Source organism: Tachypleus tridentatus, chromosome 2 (assembly GCF_004210375.1).
Source record: "Tachypleus tridentatus isolate NWPU-2018 chromosome 2, ASM421037v1, whole genome shotgun sequence".
In the NCBI taxonomy this organism is placed as follows: domain Eukaryota; kingdom Metazoa; phylum Arthropoda; class Merostomata; order Xiphosura; family Limulidae; genus Tachypleus; species Tachypleus tridentatus.
The window spans coordinates 123,120,861-123,137,827 of record NC_134826.1 but is presented as its reverse complement, the minus strand read 5'-3'; the positions used below and the strand labels follow the sequence as shown (position 1 = coordinate 123,137,827).

Here is a 16,967-nt window from a genome sequence, read left to right as displayed (position 1 = left end):
TACAAAAAAATTTTTTGTTATTGCGACAGGACTATTCCAGTTTTCTTGTCATGGTTGGTGATACTATACCGATTACTACTGGGCAGTGATCTATTTACAACGGTGAACACCGATAGCGTTTCCCTTTCTTATCTTTTTATTTTATTTTTAAACAACACAAATGGTTTAGGGAGAGTGGGAGACGTTTGGAAATCAACGTGTAGTCTGCCCTTTGCAACAAATCAACAAGTATCTGAGAGAATAGCCCAAAAGGAGGTATGACACCTCCTATGGCTCAAGAGGACAGGAGATTGGCAAATGCTACTCTCGGATAGAGACGCCTGTCCTAGTGGCCTACATACCCAGCTGTAGAGCCACTCTCACCCAGACAGGGAATGGATACGGGTGGTAAGCACTGTAGTTTCCGCGCTGGGTTTATTGCATACAACAACAAACAAGGCATTAAATTTCAGACAATAGTGCAGTCGGGCCTCAAACCATACACCACCTCACGTCCTTTCTCTCTCTCTCTTTCATTTTGTAACTAGTGTATCTTTTCTTCCCAAGTCAAATCTAACGATTTAATCTAGCTTTTCACTAGAATATTAGCAACAGACTAGGTTGCTATTACCAAAGTATACTCTATCTTTTATTAATATAGTATTTCCTTAACAGTACTGGTTAAAAAGTTTTATATCTATAACTTTTATTATATATATATTTCCTTTTTATGCTTTTATTACAGAAGTTGTTTTGCATTGTTAGCTGACTATATGGATTAACGACTAACCTAAGTCTACTCTTTTAAGTTTACAGAACCCCTCGTGAGATATTATTGGGTTTACAGCTGAAGATATCGCTAACAGCAAGGAGGTACCCAAATGAACGAGCAATGTATTGCAATATTTACGAGAACAAAAGAAAGGCTTGTTTCGTTATTAACAGCCATTAATGGACTAATGTTTACTTCCGACATAGACAGGCAGCTTTTGCTCTGATGAGAATTTAATACACTTTTTTCATAGTGTGTGTGTTCTTATAACAAAGCCACATCGGGCTATCTGCTGAGCCCACCGAGGAGAATCGAACCTCTGATTTTAGGATTGTAAATCCGTTGACTTACCGCTGTACTAGCTGGGGGGCTTCTTTCCCTAACAAAATATATTCTTATATATTAAATCTGTTAGGAAAATAAGACCACAAGTAACAAACACAAAGCAGTTTTTTTTTTTTAAATTTCAATCACAACTACTATCTGTTCTACATAATTGTGTTTGTGATGCATTAATACCAACTAAAGACGTATTGAAAAAAACCGATAACCTGTTGCTTCATGAAAATAATTAATTCCTAACATTTCCAAATGCTAGATTTTAGATAAACAACAACATAAGAACAACACTGTTAATGGTTGAAATATTTCTCTTTTTTTTCTTCTTAAGTAAGAAACTTTGAGTCACACCTGTCGCTCCCCGTGGCACATTTTGGTCTAGTGTGGCTATATGTTAAAACAAACGAACATTCTTAGACGTCTCTCTTTTCATTTTGGTAAATTACTTACTTCCCGCAAATAATTCACGAAGATTTAAAACAACATAAAATCATATGTGACAGTCTGTTAAACCATCAGTTCTGTGATAAATTCATCATATACTTATATAAAGACACAGAATCAAACAAATTTGACAGCATGACGCATGCGCATCGTGAACTTCAGATTAAATCGTACATCGACATTTGTATAAGCAAATCGCAACTATACATTGCTGACTGAAAAACATCACATTAAAATATCTAAATGGACCTCTTTTTATATTTTTACAGCAGATAAACAATTTATGCTTTGCGCCATTCACCACGTGTTTGTTCACGTGCTAAATCGAAATACTGGCCGTCGTTTTATATTTTTTATATGGTAAGACATATCAATTCCATCAGCTCCAAATAAATACAAAGAGCTTTATGGATACTTGGAACAACACGAAGACTTGTGGCTTAAAGACACAGTCGTTCTGAAAGTAGCTTCTAATACGTCAACAAACATTTTCTTATGGTTAGAATATTCAAAATAATTCAAGACTTTCAGACTAAACTTCTAATACATTACGTTTGGCATATTTAAAAAGTTAATGGTTTTGTTATTTTTTGTTTTGCAAAGGGACGACTTTTGCAGCAGCTGCAGGTGCTCCCTCTCCTCACTGAATCTATCTATCAGTCCATCTACATGGAAGAAATAAAACACGTACAACTAGAAATACATATGCTGCTGGCTGTTATCGTCCGCTACAGCGGTCGATAACTGCTTAATATACACTTATCAGCACAGAACGTGTTTATTTAGAATTTCATCAGTACGGAAGAATATGCTTATTCGTGTTAATATATTGTGATTGTAAGTTCGTGGACCAATTTTCGTGGTGTTACCGAAATTCAATACTTCTTATGGGCTCTTACATTTGTGAATATATACTTTAATAACCATAAACAGTCTAAATGATATTAAACTACAACCTTTTAAAATTTTTTATACCCACTGGAAAAAAAAAACAACACTAAACGAATACTTAACTCCTAAAGTGTCAATGCTTAGATGCCAATATATGTTAAAATATTAGTCAATCTCTTGTTAATATACGCACGTTTATTACTCCAGTGCTTCAGTTCTGATACATTTTGACATGGAGGATACTTCATTGGAGATTTCATTTCATGGATTATCAGACCTCAAATGTAGGGTACCCCACGGATAACAATGAATTCACATGATATAAATAATTATTGTTCACATTATTATGAACTTTTCAAAAAATCTTAAGTTCAATGTTATTACTTGCCATTACTATTTCAAAGCTAATATGTTTCTTGCTAGAAATGTTTTTTTTTCTAAACTATGAAGAGTAATATTATTAAGTTCTAGAACTTATTGAAAAAACAACAAACAAACGAACATTGCCTTAATTCAGATCCTCACCTAGCGGCAATTCAGTTACCTAACTATGACTTCATCCGTACTCAGTTTCTCGTGACTGCAAAGGAGTGACTCGCACAGATGAATAAGAAATTCTGGGGTGATCTTAAAAACCTCATTAGACTTCTTTCATTTAGACAATACAACATTCAACTTCTTACGTGTTATCATAAAATGTTGTATAGGGTCAGATGACGGTTTTGTACTATATTTGAAACCTGTTTTAATCAAACGTATAGCTTTGTATGAAAATATGTCCAACTAACTACTCCCTCCACCCCCACAATTCCGGAGCTAGTAGGACCAAACTTGACAGGCGGACTCGTAGTGTTCTTATCTATATGGCGTACATTTCCTAGTAAAGAGGATTAAACGCCCTTGGAAAGTTATCTAGACATATAGAGTGGTCTAGAAGTAACCTTTTAGGGTTGTTGAACCAGAATTTGGCACCTGTTTTTGTGTTTTTGCTCCCAACCTTCCCCGTGAGTGCCATGTTTGTAACCGTGTTCATATCCCACTCACAAGCTAGCGGGATCAAATTTGGCATTTGTGTTCAAGTGTGTGCACAAACAACTGATTCTATAAACATACAGAATTACAGCTGACAAACTAATCAAATAACATTTTACGACTATAACACTTTTATCCAAATAACGCTCTGCACTTTAGACGTGGGTAAATTGTGAAAAAAAAAAATGTGACAACACGTACAGCTACTGGCTTTGGTCAGTAGGTCAAAAGTAGGGATGGCAATATTGACATTACTGGCCTAGCATTTTAACGCACGTGCGCATCAAGTACCTACCTACCAATTAGGTTTAAAATTCCAATTTCTCGTACGTACTGAAAATATTTAATTTTTATAGCACGATGGCTAAAACATACAGAGTAAAATAATTTACAAAGAACAAATGTATCCGCACTGACAACCTTACTGATGAGAATAGTAACCATTACTATGCAAATGAAACAGCGCATGCTAAATTTTTTAACCCTTCGTTATCAATTTCCCTGCCCCTAAGAACTGGTTAATTTCAAACTGCCAGAGTGAAACCTCTAACAACAAATATAATGGAACGTAACAAATTGCATTACACGACAACAAGCATACAATCAAGGTTTGGAATGACAATTTTCACAACCATCAAAGAAGCTAAAAATACAATAGGCTCTTGAATTAAGCTTCGTGCCGACGATGGTGTTTAATCAACTGAACATATCTCGTAGACGTATCAGGAATATTATACTTTACACCACTCACTACATCAAAAATACTTCATGTAATGTTCAGAGCGTATGTATTTTTTTTCTTCTGAATTTCGCGTAAAATTACGCTAGGGCTATCCCTTGTTTAGCAGTAAAGAACTAGAAGGAAAGCAGCTAATCATTCACCGCCAACTCTTGGTCTACTCTTTTACAAACGAATAGTAGGATTGACCGTCACGTTATAACGTTTCCACGGCAGAGAAAGAGAGTATGTTTGGTAGGACAGGAATTCGAGCCCGCGACCCTCAGACTGCAAGCTTTGGTTGTTTGTTTGAAGATAAGCACATAGCTACACAACTGGCTATGAGCTATCTGTGCTTTGCTCATCACGGGTATAAAATCTCGGATTCTAGTGTTGAAAGTCCGCAGACATACCGCTGTGCCACTGGGGTCCAGAAAGCATGCGAGTTAAGCTCCCTAACCATCTGGCCACGCTGGGCCAAGATTCGAGCCTGGTAATGATTATAGCTAATTAATTAATTATTTTCTTACGAAATCTTCCAAGTACATCTTTGGAGTACTTTTCTTACGTTCTTGTAAGAATTAGAGTACATTATTTCATTAATTGGATACCCACGCTTTTAATGGTATTTCGGCCATACAAAAATGATATCCCACGAACACTGTCCAGCTTAAAATACTTAGATTAGCCCTAAATCCATATATCAAGATAACAATTTTAAAAAAAATATACTGTGAAAGTATAGTAATAAAATAAAATTTATAAAAATGGCTAATATCTGGGAAAAAAATTACGCCATGCAGAAAATAAAAGAAAATCGATGTCTCATTAAAACGGTAAAAATCGAAAAATATGTGTGCGTTTCACATTAAAAATGTACTGCTGTAGTTCAAACTTTAATTTATTCTTATAAGTGGCTATAACAAATAAGCGTCAGCAAAAACAAATGCATTGTGTCAAAGATGAAATAAGTAGAAGTGCCTTGTCTATAAAAGTGTGACTACCTTGTGTATAAACGTGAGTGGGTGTGGGTGAGTCGATCTTTGCTGTGTGTAAATGTGGAGTTGTGTAGCACGTAGAACTAGCTGCCCTGTGTATGAATAGTGGCGGTGGTAGGATAAGTGTGTATACACATGGGGGACGGAGCTGTGGTGTACAAAGCCGAAGCAAGTAAAACTGCTAAACTACATGAATGTAGAATAACGAACCGCTTCGTGTAAGCATTTGTTAAGAATAAGTGTCTTGTATAATGGGGATGTAGGTTTGAGCTTCACAGCGTTCTTTTATGTGACTGCAGAGCCTTCTTCTGCATTTCGAGCACTTAATTCATATACCACCAGAGGGAGGGTTCAATGGATTTTTTTTTTTAAGTTGGACAACAACTCCAATATTTTATCGGATTCTGTCTGAACAACTATAATATTGTGCTTACTTGAAGTTTCTTCTGTTCCATGCTCCATTCATGGGAAGAATTCCAATTCAGAATGCTTGAATATGTTGCTAAAAAGCTAAGAAAACCATTTCATAAACAGAAAGTGATCACGCTACATCTTCACTTGTGAAAGAAAATGTAAAGAAAGAAGAGAATATGAACCACAACAAATAGACATGGGTTAGACTAGAAACTGAAATGTGTATTTGTGACGAATACGCTTCTTAAAACCACACAGAACGTTTATGGTTATTCTGGGCATCATGCAAAAGAAAAAAAAAAAAAAAAAACACACATTAAAAATGTTTTTGCTTGGTACCTGAAAGGATGCCAGACGAGAATATCCTACTAGTGAATGATTACGTTCTAATCTTTATAAAATTGTGATTTATGCAAGAAAATACTCCTAGATAAAATGGTATACTGAAACACCTATCTTAGTTACTAAGTTAGGTATTAATTTTAATCTAAGTAGGTAGTTTATCTTCAATGTAGATATTACTCGTCGTGAGATGCAAACTAACCTGGCATTAATTCTATTTTCTAGAAATATGACGAGCAGATAATAACTGCCCCAATCACAGATATGAATTTTAATGACTAAGCCAAAAATTTCATTTATGGTTTATTATATGCATACTCTTCTTCAATACGAAAACAAAGATAACATATCCCTCAGGGAATAGGGGAAGTAGTCAATTAAGAATGTAGATTGTTGGGTTTAGGGACTAGTGGAAGAGGTGACTTTTTTTCTGTTTTTTTTTTTTTTTATTTACCCAAATTAACACGCCAAGAATTACGATGGAAACATCATGAAAATTAGATATTTAAAATTATCCAATTAACGCATTTAAATAGAGGTTCAAAACGTCCATACAAACCGAAAAAATAAAAATGTGTATGTATCTCCCCATAAACCCAATGAATCTCCATAACAAATTTATATGAAGATCCATCTACAAGTGGAATGTTTGTACGTGTGTGTTTTCTTATAGCAAAACACACTGGACAATTGCTGTGTCCACCGAAGGGAATATAGAATCCCCGAGTTTAGAATTGTAAATATGCAGACTTACCGCTGTACCAGCGGAGGACTATAAAGGGAAAAGTAGTGATTAAAATAAACACGTTAAAATGCCTATAAAAACGGCAAAACGCAAAAACCTCGTTACGAATCTTAGATGAAAAACCATCTAAACCCTGCGAAGTAGTTACATGTACATACAATACACAGTACTATTATATTTATAAATATTATTATGTATTAGGTTTATTTCAGCTCAGTACGCATTTTTATTGACTTTCATTCGTACCTTCTACTATAATTACACAGTTTTCTCAGGATCGCTGGCCCCTTCACACTTATTCTTGGTCTGTTAACGTCACACCAGTTAATTCCTCACGAGGGCCCCTTGTGTTTATTATGTAAGCATTTTCTATCATTTAGACACGTATTTTTCTTCATGAAAAATCTGATAAACTTTCTCAACCTAACATTCAACCTTTCTGCTAGAGTTGGTAAAAAAAATCCTATACATATTTAAAAAAAAATATAATTCGTGTGCACACTGGATAAAGCAGTATTCTGGTCAATTATGTTTGATTAATGTAATAAAAACTATTCATTTCTTCCCTACTCGAGAGAGAATCGACTAGTATACAAGTAGATAAATTCTCGTGACAAACTTTCGCCTTGTTTTTCCCATCCAATCTTTAAGCCTCATGCTAAAAGTTTGTTTGTTTGTTTGGAATTTCGCACAAAGCTAGTCGAGGGCTATCTGAGCTAGCCGTCCCTAATTTAGCAGTGTAAGACTAGAGGGAAGGCAGTTAGTCATCACCACCCACCGCCAACTCTTGGGCTACTCTTTTACCAACGAAAAGTGGTATTGACCGTCAAATTATAACGCCCTCCCGGGTGGGAGGGCGAGCATGTTTTGGCGCGACTCGGGCGCGAACCCGCGACCCTCAGATTACGAAGTGCACGCCTTAACGCGCTAGGCCATGCCAGGCCCTGCTAAAAGTAGTCACTGAACCACAAAGCAAAACGGTCCGAAATGTCCAATAAAATGCCTCGCATTTTTATTACACTTAATACGTGTGTGTGTAATCTACTTTGTAAGTGTGTAATATCAGAAATACCCTGATCTTCACATTATTTCCCTATGCGAGCTACTTCCCTTTACAAGGTCTGATAAAACAATAACGACGACAGTGAAACACACTCAAAATACCTGAAATCCATCCAAAAAACAACGTTCAAGCTAAAAAATAACCACAAATTTTGCTTTAACTCAAACAGTAGGAGATATTTCACAAATACAGTAAGATAAAACAGCTTGGTATGACTCGCATTGCAGTATTTTTTATTCATGTGCTAAAAATGATCTTATAGCGCAAGAATAAATATGATGCAATGCGAGTAATTAATTCCAAGTTGCTTATTTTGCTTTGTTTTGATAGATCACTTACTGTTTGACTTAAAGCGGTTTTTTTTTATGTAAAACGTTTTTAAACGAACATTATTTACTGTTGTCGGTCTTAACTGAAGACATTCGAAATCAAAAACGGTTTAGACGCATCCTTTATATGCAAGTAGAGATATTGGAAAATATAATTACAAGAAAACTAAATATCTTTTACAATCACAGATATCTTACCGCTATGTTTTAAGTTATCCCTCTTCTCTCTTTAGTGGATGCTCACAGATACTTTCGTATTTCTAACTCTTTAAACATAAAACTACTTTCATGTCGAATAATAACACATCACTACATATACAACACACGTCATGTATCTAATTACGCACCAACAGTACACTATTTCCTTATGGCACACAGACACTTTGGTACGTCTATCTTACAATGACGTGCTCTGTATCATACTTTTGGTAGTAGAAACTTCTTCATTCGTATAACAGCATTTAAGACACGTTGAATTTGTATGCTAAGGAAAACTTTTTCTGACACACGAGCTTTCCATAAGTAAAGAAAGTTTTGTTTTTTTTTTTAACACTTGTAAAACGACTTCGACGGGATAACGGTAGTGACCGCGTTGCTAAACCTAACGTGATGTAGAAGCTAGGCAACCGAGAATCGCATACTTAATATTTACTGTAATTTACGTACTTATCACATTACCACCAAACCATCAGCAATACCGTATCCCCTGATCCTCTTCCTGCTCAAATGATGAAACAAATATTTAGCTAAGCCAAAGTGAACAACCGCCTAAACGCTGTCCCAGACACCATCACTGTGACTGGTCTAGCTAGCTCTGGCTTTTTATTGAAGGGGTCGTCTAATACTTTACAAATCAAGGAATGAAACAATACAGTTTTGACGGTCCACGAAAACATTCACTGTGACTGGTCTAGCTAGCTCTGGCTTTTTATTGAAGGGGTCGTCGTCTAATAATTTACAAAGCAAGGAATGAAACAATACAGTTTTGACGGTCCACGAAAACATTCAAGAAATAATACCACTTATAACAGTATGCTCTAACAGCATTGCGTCCAAAACAAAAATGCTTAAAAATAAAACAATATTACAGAAAAATGTAAATTCTCTCACCTGGGTTTCCAAGGCATTATATTAAACATGTTAACATTTATATTCTCATTGCGACAGTTGCGTACAAAATAATAAAATCATGAGCGCTTAAACACACAAAATGCAAGTTGTTTGTGGGTTTTCTTATAAACCCACATCGGGCTATCTGCTGAGTCCCCCGAGGGGAATCGAGCCCCTGATTTTAGCGTTGTAAATCCGTAGACTTAACGCTGTACCAGCGGGGAACATGAAAGTTGTTAAATTAACAATCAGCTAAAGAGGGTTTCTGTTTTTTAGTCGAAGTCTCATTAAGCTCACCTAAATATCTGAAAAGCTTTTTTTGTTTATAATAAAGCACAAAGCTACATAATGGACTATCTGTGCTCTGCCCATCACAGGTGTCAAAACCCGGTTTCTAGCGGTGTGAGTCAGCAGAAATTTCGGTGTGCCACTGAGGGGCATATGAAATGAAAACGTCGCTGTTAACTACGAAAACACAGATTCATTTTAATATGGCACGTATTGTATTGTATAGTTGTCTGTAACAGGAGCTACACGTGAACGTCTCATATTTCGTAACACTTCATAATGCGTCTTTTTTAAATATCAACTAAAAACTTTACAGACGAAAATATTTTTACTGAAACCTAGTTACCTAACTTGTGTTACACACCTATCATCACGTTCTGATAGATCAGGTGCAGTATACTGCAAACATTTTACTCTGAAATACTACACAACGCAATACCTACAGCAAATGGTTCTACTGAATAACACAGCACACAGTACTACATGTAGTGTAGCGTAAAATGCTGATGTAATGTGACAGTACTGATGTGTGTGCCGTGTGATTCAGTAGAACCACTTGCTGTAGGTATTACAATGTGCGGTATTTCAGAGCAAAATGTAATACCTACGGCAAGTGCTGTTAGCAAGTTTGAATGAAAACACACAGGTGTAAAATAATGCAGAAATTACATCACTACCACCACATTCTGAAGAACCATGTTAATTATATAACCGTCACAACGTGTAAGGGGATCTGTATCATTCTCACTGAGAAGTTAGGGTATTATCAATACGTTCAGAAGGGCCACGCGAGATAAACAACATCGCCATCTGATGGTTAAAGTTTCTACAAACTACTAAATATAAACAATCATAAAAGGAACATGTCACTACTACCGCAAACTCGACAATCAGATATAAAGTGTACTATGCTATTACTCTTATGACGTAAAATACACTACATTACTACAACAAAGAAATAATGGAGTAAGATATCCTTATATGTGTCTCCATCATGTAAAGTATACTACATCAATATTACCATAAAGTCAGAGACTAGCTAAGGTATACTATAATTATTATCAACTAATCCGTAAACTTTCCAACTCTCAAACCTCATCACCGACGTTTTTTAGGTCGATATTTCACGTTGTGATATCTGATTATCTCAGGAGAACACGTAAACGACAAAAAGAAACCACAAAATGACAGAAATACATGAAATAAACACTATTTGCTTAATGCACTCAGTTTACCTAACTTCATAAAAACAATAACAACTGATTATCTCATGTCTAAGAGTTGGATTTAAAAATGGTTACATGCATTTACTATAGTTAGCATGTCCAGCTCACACGTGAAGTTTTATATAAAATTTTGAACCTTTTTCTTTTCCAACTAAAATCACTGATTTTTATACTTACTCTTAGCACAGTCGTACCCGGATTTAGAACATGAAACTGTACATGAAAAAGACACGGTCATAAAATTTTCTAGTGTTACATAATTCTAACACTACTGATCAATAATTACGGAAAAAAACAGGAAGTAAAGCTAACACTTACCCTCAAAATAAAACATTTTCAAGTCTTTCACAGATAATCCATATGATAAACTTACTGATTTAATGCCTCTCAATTTAGGAGTTATTCTGGGGATACAATATTAAGTTATCGTGCAAAGTAAGAACACAATCCCCCACCTGGTTCGGCGATGAAATGAAGATTGTTCTTTTAAAACTAGCGAATTAAAACAGAAAATTTTCATTTTAATTGGTGAAGTCTACATTTAAAAAAATCTAATCTACTAAGTTTATGCTGATAACTAATAACCTAAGTAAGGTATTGAAAGTACTGAACACATTATAATTATATAAAAACAATCTTTCAAAATGATCGGTTTATGTATAAAACAATCAGAACAGAAGGAAAAACTCCATGAATCTAGAACTACATAGCTGGCTGTAAAAGTACATATGAGTATATAACAGAAAACTGTCTGTGCGGTATTCCTTGTTTTCTTGAAATGACAACTACAAGCGACCTCTTACTAAGCAGAGTAATAGTAAATAGCTCCGAAAATACAAATAATTATTCTTGTAAACGTAAAATACGTCTATGTCTACAACAACAAAAAGAGATCTCTTTGACGGCCTGGATTTGATTGCTAGATTTATTTCACAAGGCCTGATTTCCAATCGAAAATAATGGTCAACATGTAAAATTTTCAGTTCTCTATTGTTATTTTTTAAATAGTTAACCAAAGAAAATCAAGCTACTTAAATCTATAAACGATGCACAGGAATTTGCGTGTGTGTGTGTGTGTGTGTGTGTGTGTGTGTGTGTGTGTATTTTGAATGCGAGTAACTTCTCAGGACGAAATTTCGAGATATCATTAGTATGCTAATTATTTCTAAAACAACTAAAACTTCCGATAGGAAATACGTAATTAAATCACTGGATTTGTTCTTACCAAACTACCGATTTGGCTATTATACACACAACAAACCATAGTGTCATTAGCTCTTGACACCTCGTGATTTGAGACATATTTTATTGCAATTCAGTATGTATGTATGTATGTGTTTTGCGATGTTTCACGCTCACGAGTTTGAACAGCAAATTTGTGAAATTACTTTTCCGGGGTCAGTATTTTTTTCTTAACAATCTCTATTCAAAGATGCTTAAATAGACTTTACCAAGACGTTCACAAACCTGACAGCACAAATCACAAAGTCCTTTCGCGATATGACTAATCAAGTCTGTAGAGTTCATAATTCGTTATGTGGAGCATACTAAATTTGCAACAGATAACAAAACCTGTTGTTGCATACATGAATAGCTAATTACTTCGATGATCTTCAAGAGGTACCTGAAAAAAGTACAATATAACCTACCAGCATCTTCATCTGAAATTAGTGTCATCCACAAACGTATAATTCTGTATTTAAATATTACGTATATATATTTCAGAAGTGTTAAACCGATATACTGAGTATTCTTTTAAAGTACCCATACCAAACCACGTAACCACGTGTAAGATGATTTCATGAGAAATAGAAATTACTCTGCTAAAAAAAAATACAATTTTCATTTTCTCACTTTTTACGAATCACACACACGTGTGTATACATATAGAAGAGAGAGAGAAACATAACCATCACTTCCTGTCGTTGTATCATGCTTTCTTTCGTTCTTTCCTGTGCCTATTCTCTCGAATGATCGTTTTTCCTGTGTTATTTGTCCATGCCCTAGCACACACACGCACAGTCACCAGCTCTTATAAAACAAAACTGAAAGTAACACTTGAACATCAGCTCGACCTACTGATATAAAATGCGTATAAAGCACAAAACAGGTTTATGATCTCAGAACTGAATGCAGGAATGGTAAATGTGGGAAACGAACAGGAGGTAACTAACTGGTAACATACGAAACAATGACTAACATATGTGCGTAGAATGCGGGAAAAGCTGAATCCTAGGGTTCTATTACACTCAAACTATGCTGGCTTAGAGATACGAATTGCATAGCTCACCCACTACAATCTCTAACAAATACAAATGCAGGTTGGTACTTTTTATTTACTTTGAAATACACAACAAAACATAAGTTGCAGTGCATTACATGTATAAATAATTTTATATTTAAAGAAAATATAAAACAATAAATAGGTATTGTATGTTGACTGTCAGCTGCTATTCTTGATGACGAGAAACCCATTTGCAGTAAATATGTATCTCAGAATATCCATACCAGCCATCCTGCGATACACATATCAACTGGTATATTGTTGGTAAAGCTGTCTCTTGATTTTGAGCTATTATATTGTTCGTAGAAAATTCTCTGTTGACCGTGAGCTATTGTAAAGTTCATAGAGTATTGTAACTTGACAATGAACTATTATGATGTTGGAAGAGTATTATCTGCTGTCACAAAGAAGCATATTTAGTTTAAAGTCGTGTGTTCAATTTTAAATTAAGGACATTATAATAATAATAATTCTGTTGTTCACACACTCAAGATATTACAAAACACAATGACATAGATAATTATTTAGATATATTAATAATTTTAAATCCAAGTCCCATATGAAGTTACTTCGGGGTTATCTCTGTTAGCTATGCCTAATTGGGATAGACTGGAAGGAAGGTAGCTAGTGAACACGATGCACCGTTAACTATTGGGCAACTTTACACCAACTAATAGCAGACTTTGACCGTTACAATATGACGCCTCATGATATATTCGGTTGCGTTTTTCAATTCCACAAGCCTCAGATTGCGAGATAAGTCCTCAAACAATCAGGCTCTGAAATTTGGTATCTGTACATTCAGTGTGTATTGTATAATCATGCAAAACAAATTAAGTATTGGAGTGACAACAAACTATACTGCAACAGTCGTAACATGTATAATTTCAGGCTCTTTAAGCATATTTATGCAAATCAAACACTTTACAGTTTTCTAATGGGAAATTTTTCGCCCCTTTCGACGAAAATCAAGAGACGGTTGTACGGTATGACAAAAAGAATATTAAACCTAATTCTGACTTCAAAGAACACCAATTTTTGTACTGCACCAAAAAACTGCAAGGAAAGAAGTTCAAGTTATATATGATTGTTTTTTATGTATATTATAAACAACAGCGTGAACTTCAAATTTTTCAAAGGTTCGATTGGTTTTCATAAAAGGTAAATATTATCTTTAACAAAGACAAAAAATAGCACACTGGTAATAACTAGTTGTTCTTGCTTTCCATAAAATAATACGCCACTGATGTTTTCATACACTTAATGATGATTGGTGCTACGAAAACCACACTGATATTTGTTTTTCATTTGTAGACATTTGTAATTCGTGAAATGTAAGAGAAATAAAGAAAGAGAAAAACTATATATAATTTGAATCGGTAATAATCTCATATTTTACACCATCTTCGAAATAAATTGAGCCTGGAACCACTAGTACACCAAACACATACCCTTACAACTCAGATATAAAATCTCTCTTTAAAGATTTCCTCGCGAAGCTTATTGTGAAAACTAAACCAACCTTGTTACCACATTTTTTTCACAATCACTGGACGCTTGGTTGGTCGTCACTTTTCATTGGTCAGGTAGCGTATTTTTATTTATATTTTACTGTATCCCAAGGTCTCATCCGGTACCCTTCCAAGGTTAAGGAAACCCACTACCGACCGACCTACAACTTTAATTCCTAATTTTGCTAAAGAGGTGCTTTAACAAATCATGCTATATGGTACTACACAAAGATTAAGTTTATTACCGTCGCCTACGGGAAACGGGGGAGGGAGGGGGAACGAAGGTATTTCAATGAGAACCAGAAGTGTTTCCACGCGCGTATATCGAAAACCGCACATATATATAACTGTATGGAAACAATTATTATAAATAATACGAAATAAGTTTCACAAACTTCTTTTCCAGAACCTTGTGGTTAACAACTATGTGTCTTACTCCCGCCCTTTGTGGCACAGCAATAAGTCTGTGAACTTAAAACGTTAGAAACAGTTTCGATACCCGTGTTGGATAAAGCACAGATAGCTCTTTGAGTAGCTTTGCGCGTAACAAACAAACACGTTTATCTTGCCTCTATAGTAGGGAATACTAGTGTAGTACTGCAATTATGAAACAAACCTTTAGTGCAAATACGCGTACGAACAACCGACTACGATAAACAAATCAGTCAAACTATTATGCTATCTATAATTATGTTCTCATCTAATATCGAGTTCATTTAATCTCGTACACGTGTTTGGTTTTTCACTGAATTTCTAGTCAATTTAAAACGTTTATCTCACAGAAACATTAGAACTGTACTCCGATCATGTCAGATTTCATTCTTCTTATTTATTAACGAATAATGATAGTTGTAGAAATACAATAACAGTAAGAATAATAATAAGAATTTAATTTCAGTGTAACTCCATTATTTTCATAAGTACAATCTATCGTTTCGATTAATTCAGTTTTATAAACTGATCTACATACAACACAGTATAATTATAAAAGAGCCTAGTTAAGTACGGGAACTAAGAGATAATTATATTTTTCCGTCTTTCGTTTTATGCGAAAATAAAAGAAATAGCTTTAATACTGTAAATGCTAGGAATAAATTCTCTTAACACTAAAACATCAAGATATTTCTAATCTCAGCAAATTTATCAGAGAAAATAATAGAAATGAAAACAATTGTAAAGAAAGACAGGACAACAGATAATTCCTACACTTTTTTTTGTATTAGATTATTCAACACAATTCTGTACCATGTACGTGTACTACTTAACCCATATAGTTAGTCCCTCCTCAACCTGTTGCCACACCTCGCCTTTGACACGCTGACATTGGTCTACTGTGATGGCATCCAATACCATCTTTCATTTAAAGCAAGTTTATGATTCTTGATATATTAAAACACCTATTTAAATTAAGCATCCCAATGTTCTTTCACGTTAACTTACAATAGTTACAGCTCACACAGAAATCTTAACGCCTAATAAAAACAGATAGAGATTAGTTATTTTATGGGTGACGGAGCAGTTAATTTTAGTTACTTTTTAGACTTAAACAACTCTGAATATTCCCAACTACATTTCACATAAGAAATAATTACTGCTCCACATAATTATTTTTTATTATTTGCTTTATCTTAAACTGGTAATATACATTATATATATATTATAATAATGAATCACATTTTAGAAAATACACTCTGTTAAAAGTATTTACAAAAATAAATACTGGTATATGCTTATACGTTTAAAGTGATTAAATTAACTTTATAATACTCAACACTAACTGATGGTGTTACTGTTACACAACAGAACGAAACCCTTAGGGAAATATATCCACTCACCAGGACCGGGAGATTCCTCTACGCCAGGCTGGGATTTGGCTGTAGAAACGTTAGCGTCGCTATTCATGGTGTCAGTTTGCTCCATGTACAGGCCCGACCCATCTACAAGCATTGCTTTGCAACAGGGGGCCCTCTTCTTTCGTTGGCTGTGTTCTGTCTTACAATATCAAACCTAAAGAAGTGATCGTATTCCAGTTTTCAAAATCACCAATATTAGTCGGGATCTTGCCTATGGCAAGCCCGAACTAACCTTGTCAAAAATCAGCGAATTTTCAGTTCTTCCCGAACACTTCTCGTGTTATAGAGGTCGGTAGTTAGATCAAGGACAAGGCTTACCGCGACCAGCCAACTTCACTTTCGGCCACAGTGAGCAGGCGCGAAAGTGGGTTAGGCAGGTCGCTTAGATCAGTAAAATTAGGTCAACAACAAAACCATATACGCTTTTCTACCCATTGTATATTTGCAAATTTTGAGCCAGTTTTACAGAGACTATTGTGTATGGTATTAAGTATTCCAATTCTCTCAAAAATCGAGTTTTAACAATTACATTCCTCTGTACATTATCCTCTTTAACGTAAGCGATTGTACGAACACTTAGTCACGAGCATTTAGCGCTAGCTACTTCAAGATTGGTAGGCGATTTAAAT

The 16,967-nt window shown here is 35.0% G+C and overlaps 1 protein-coding gene across 10 annotated transcripts in view; it reads right to left on the bottom strand.

The window, feature by feature from the left end:
• LOC143244996 (nuclear hormone receptor FTZ-F1-like) overlaps nt 1-16,698 on the bottom strand; it is a 105,655-nt gene extending 88,957 nt beyond the window's left edge. For 4 of the 10 annotated variants that reach the window (XM_076490686.1, XM_076490687.1, XM_076490680.1 and 1 more), the window contains exon 1: nt 16,321-16,697. Coding sequence is in view for 6 of the 10 variants with exons in the window: in XM_076490680.1 (XP_076346795.1) it covers nt 16,321-16,432 (112 nt within the window). In the remaining 4 variants the exon portion in view is untranslated. Of the gene's footprint in view, nt 1-5,607; nt 5,651-8,264; nt 8,878-16,320 lie in introns of those variants that run through there. The other 6 variants (XM_076490679.1, XM_076490695.1, XM_076490688.1 and 3 more) reach the window with 4 other exon arrangements.
• Nucleotides 16,699-16,967: the final 269 nt, after the last annotated feature.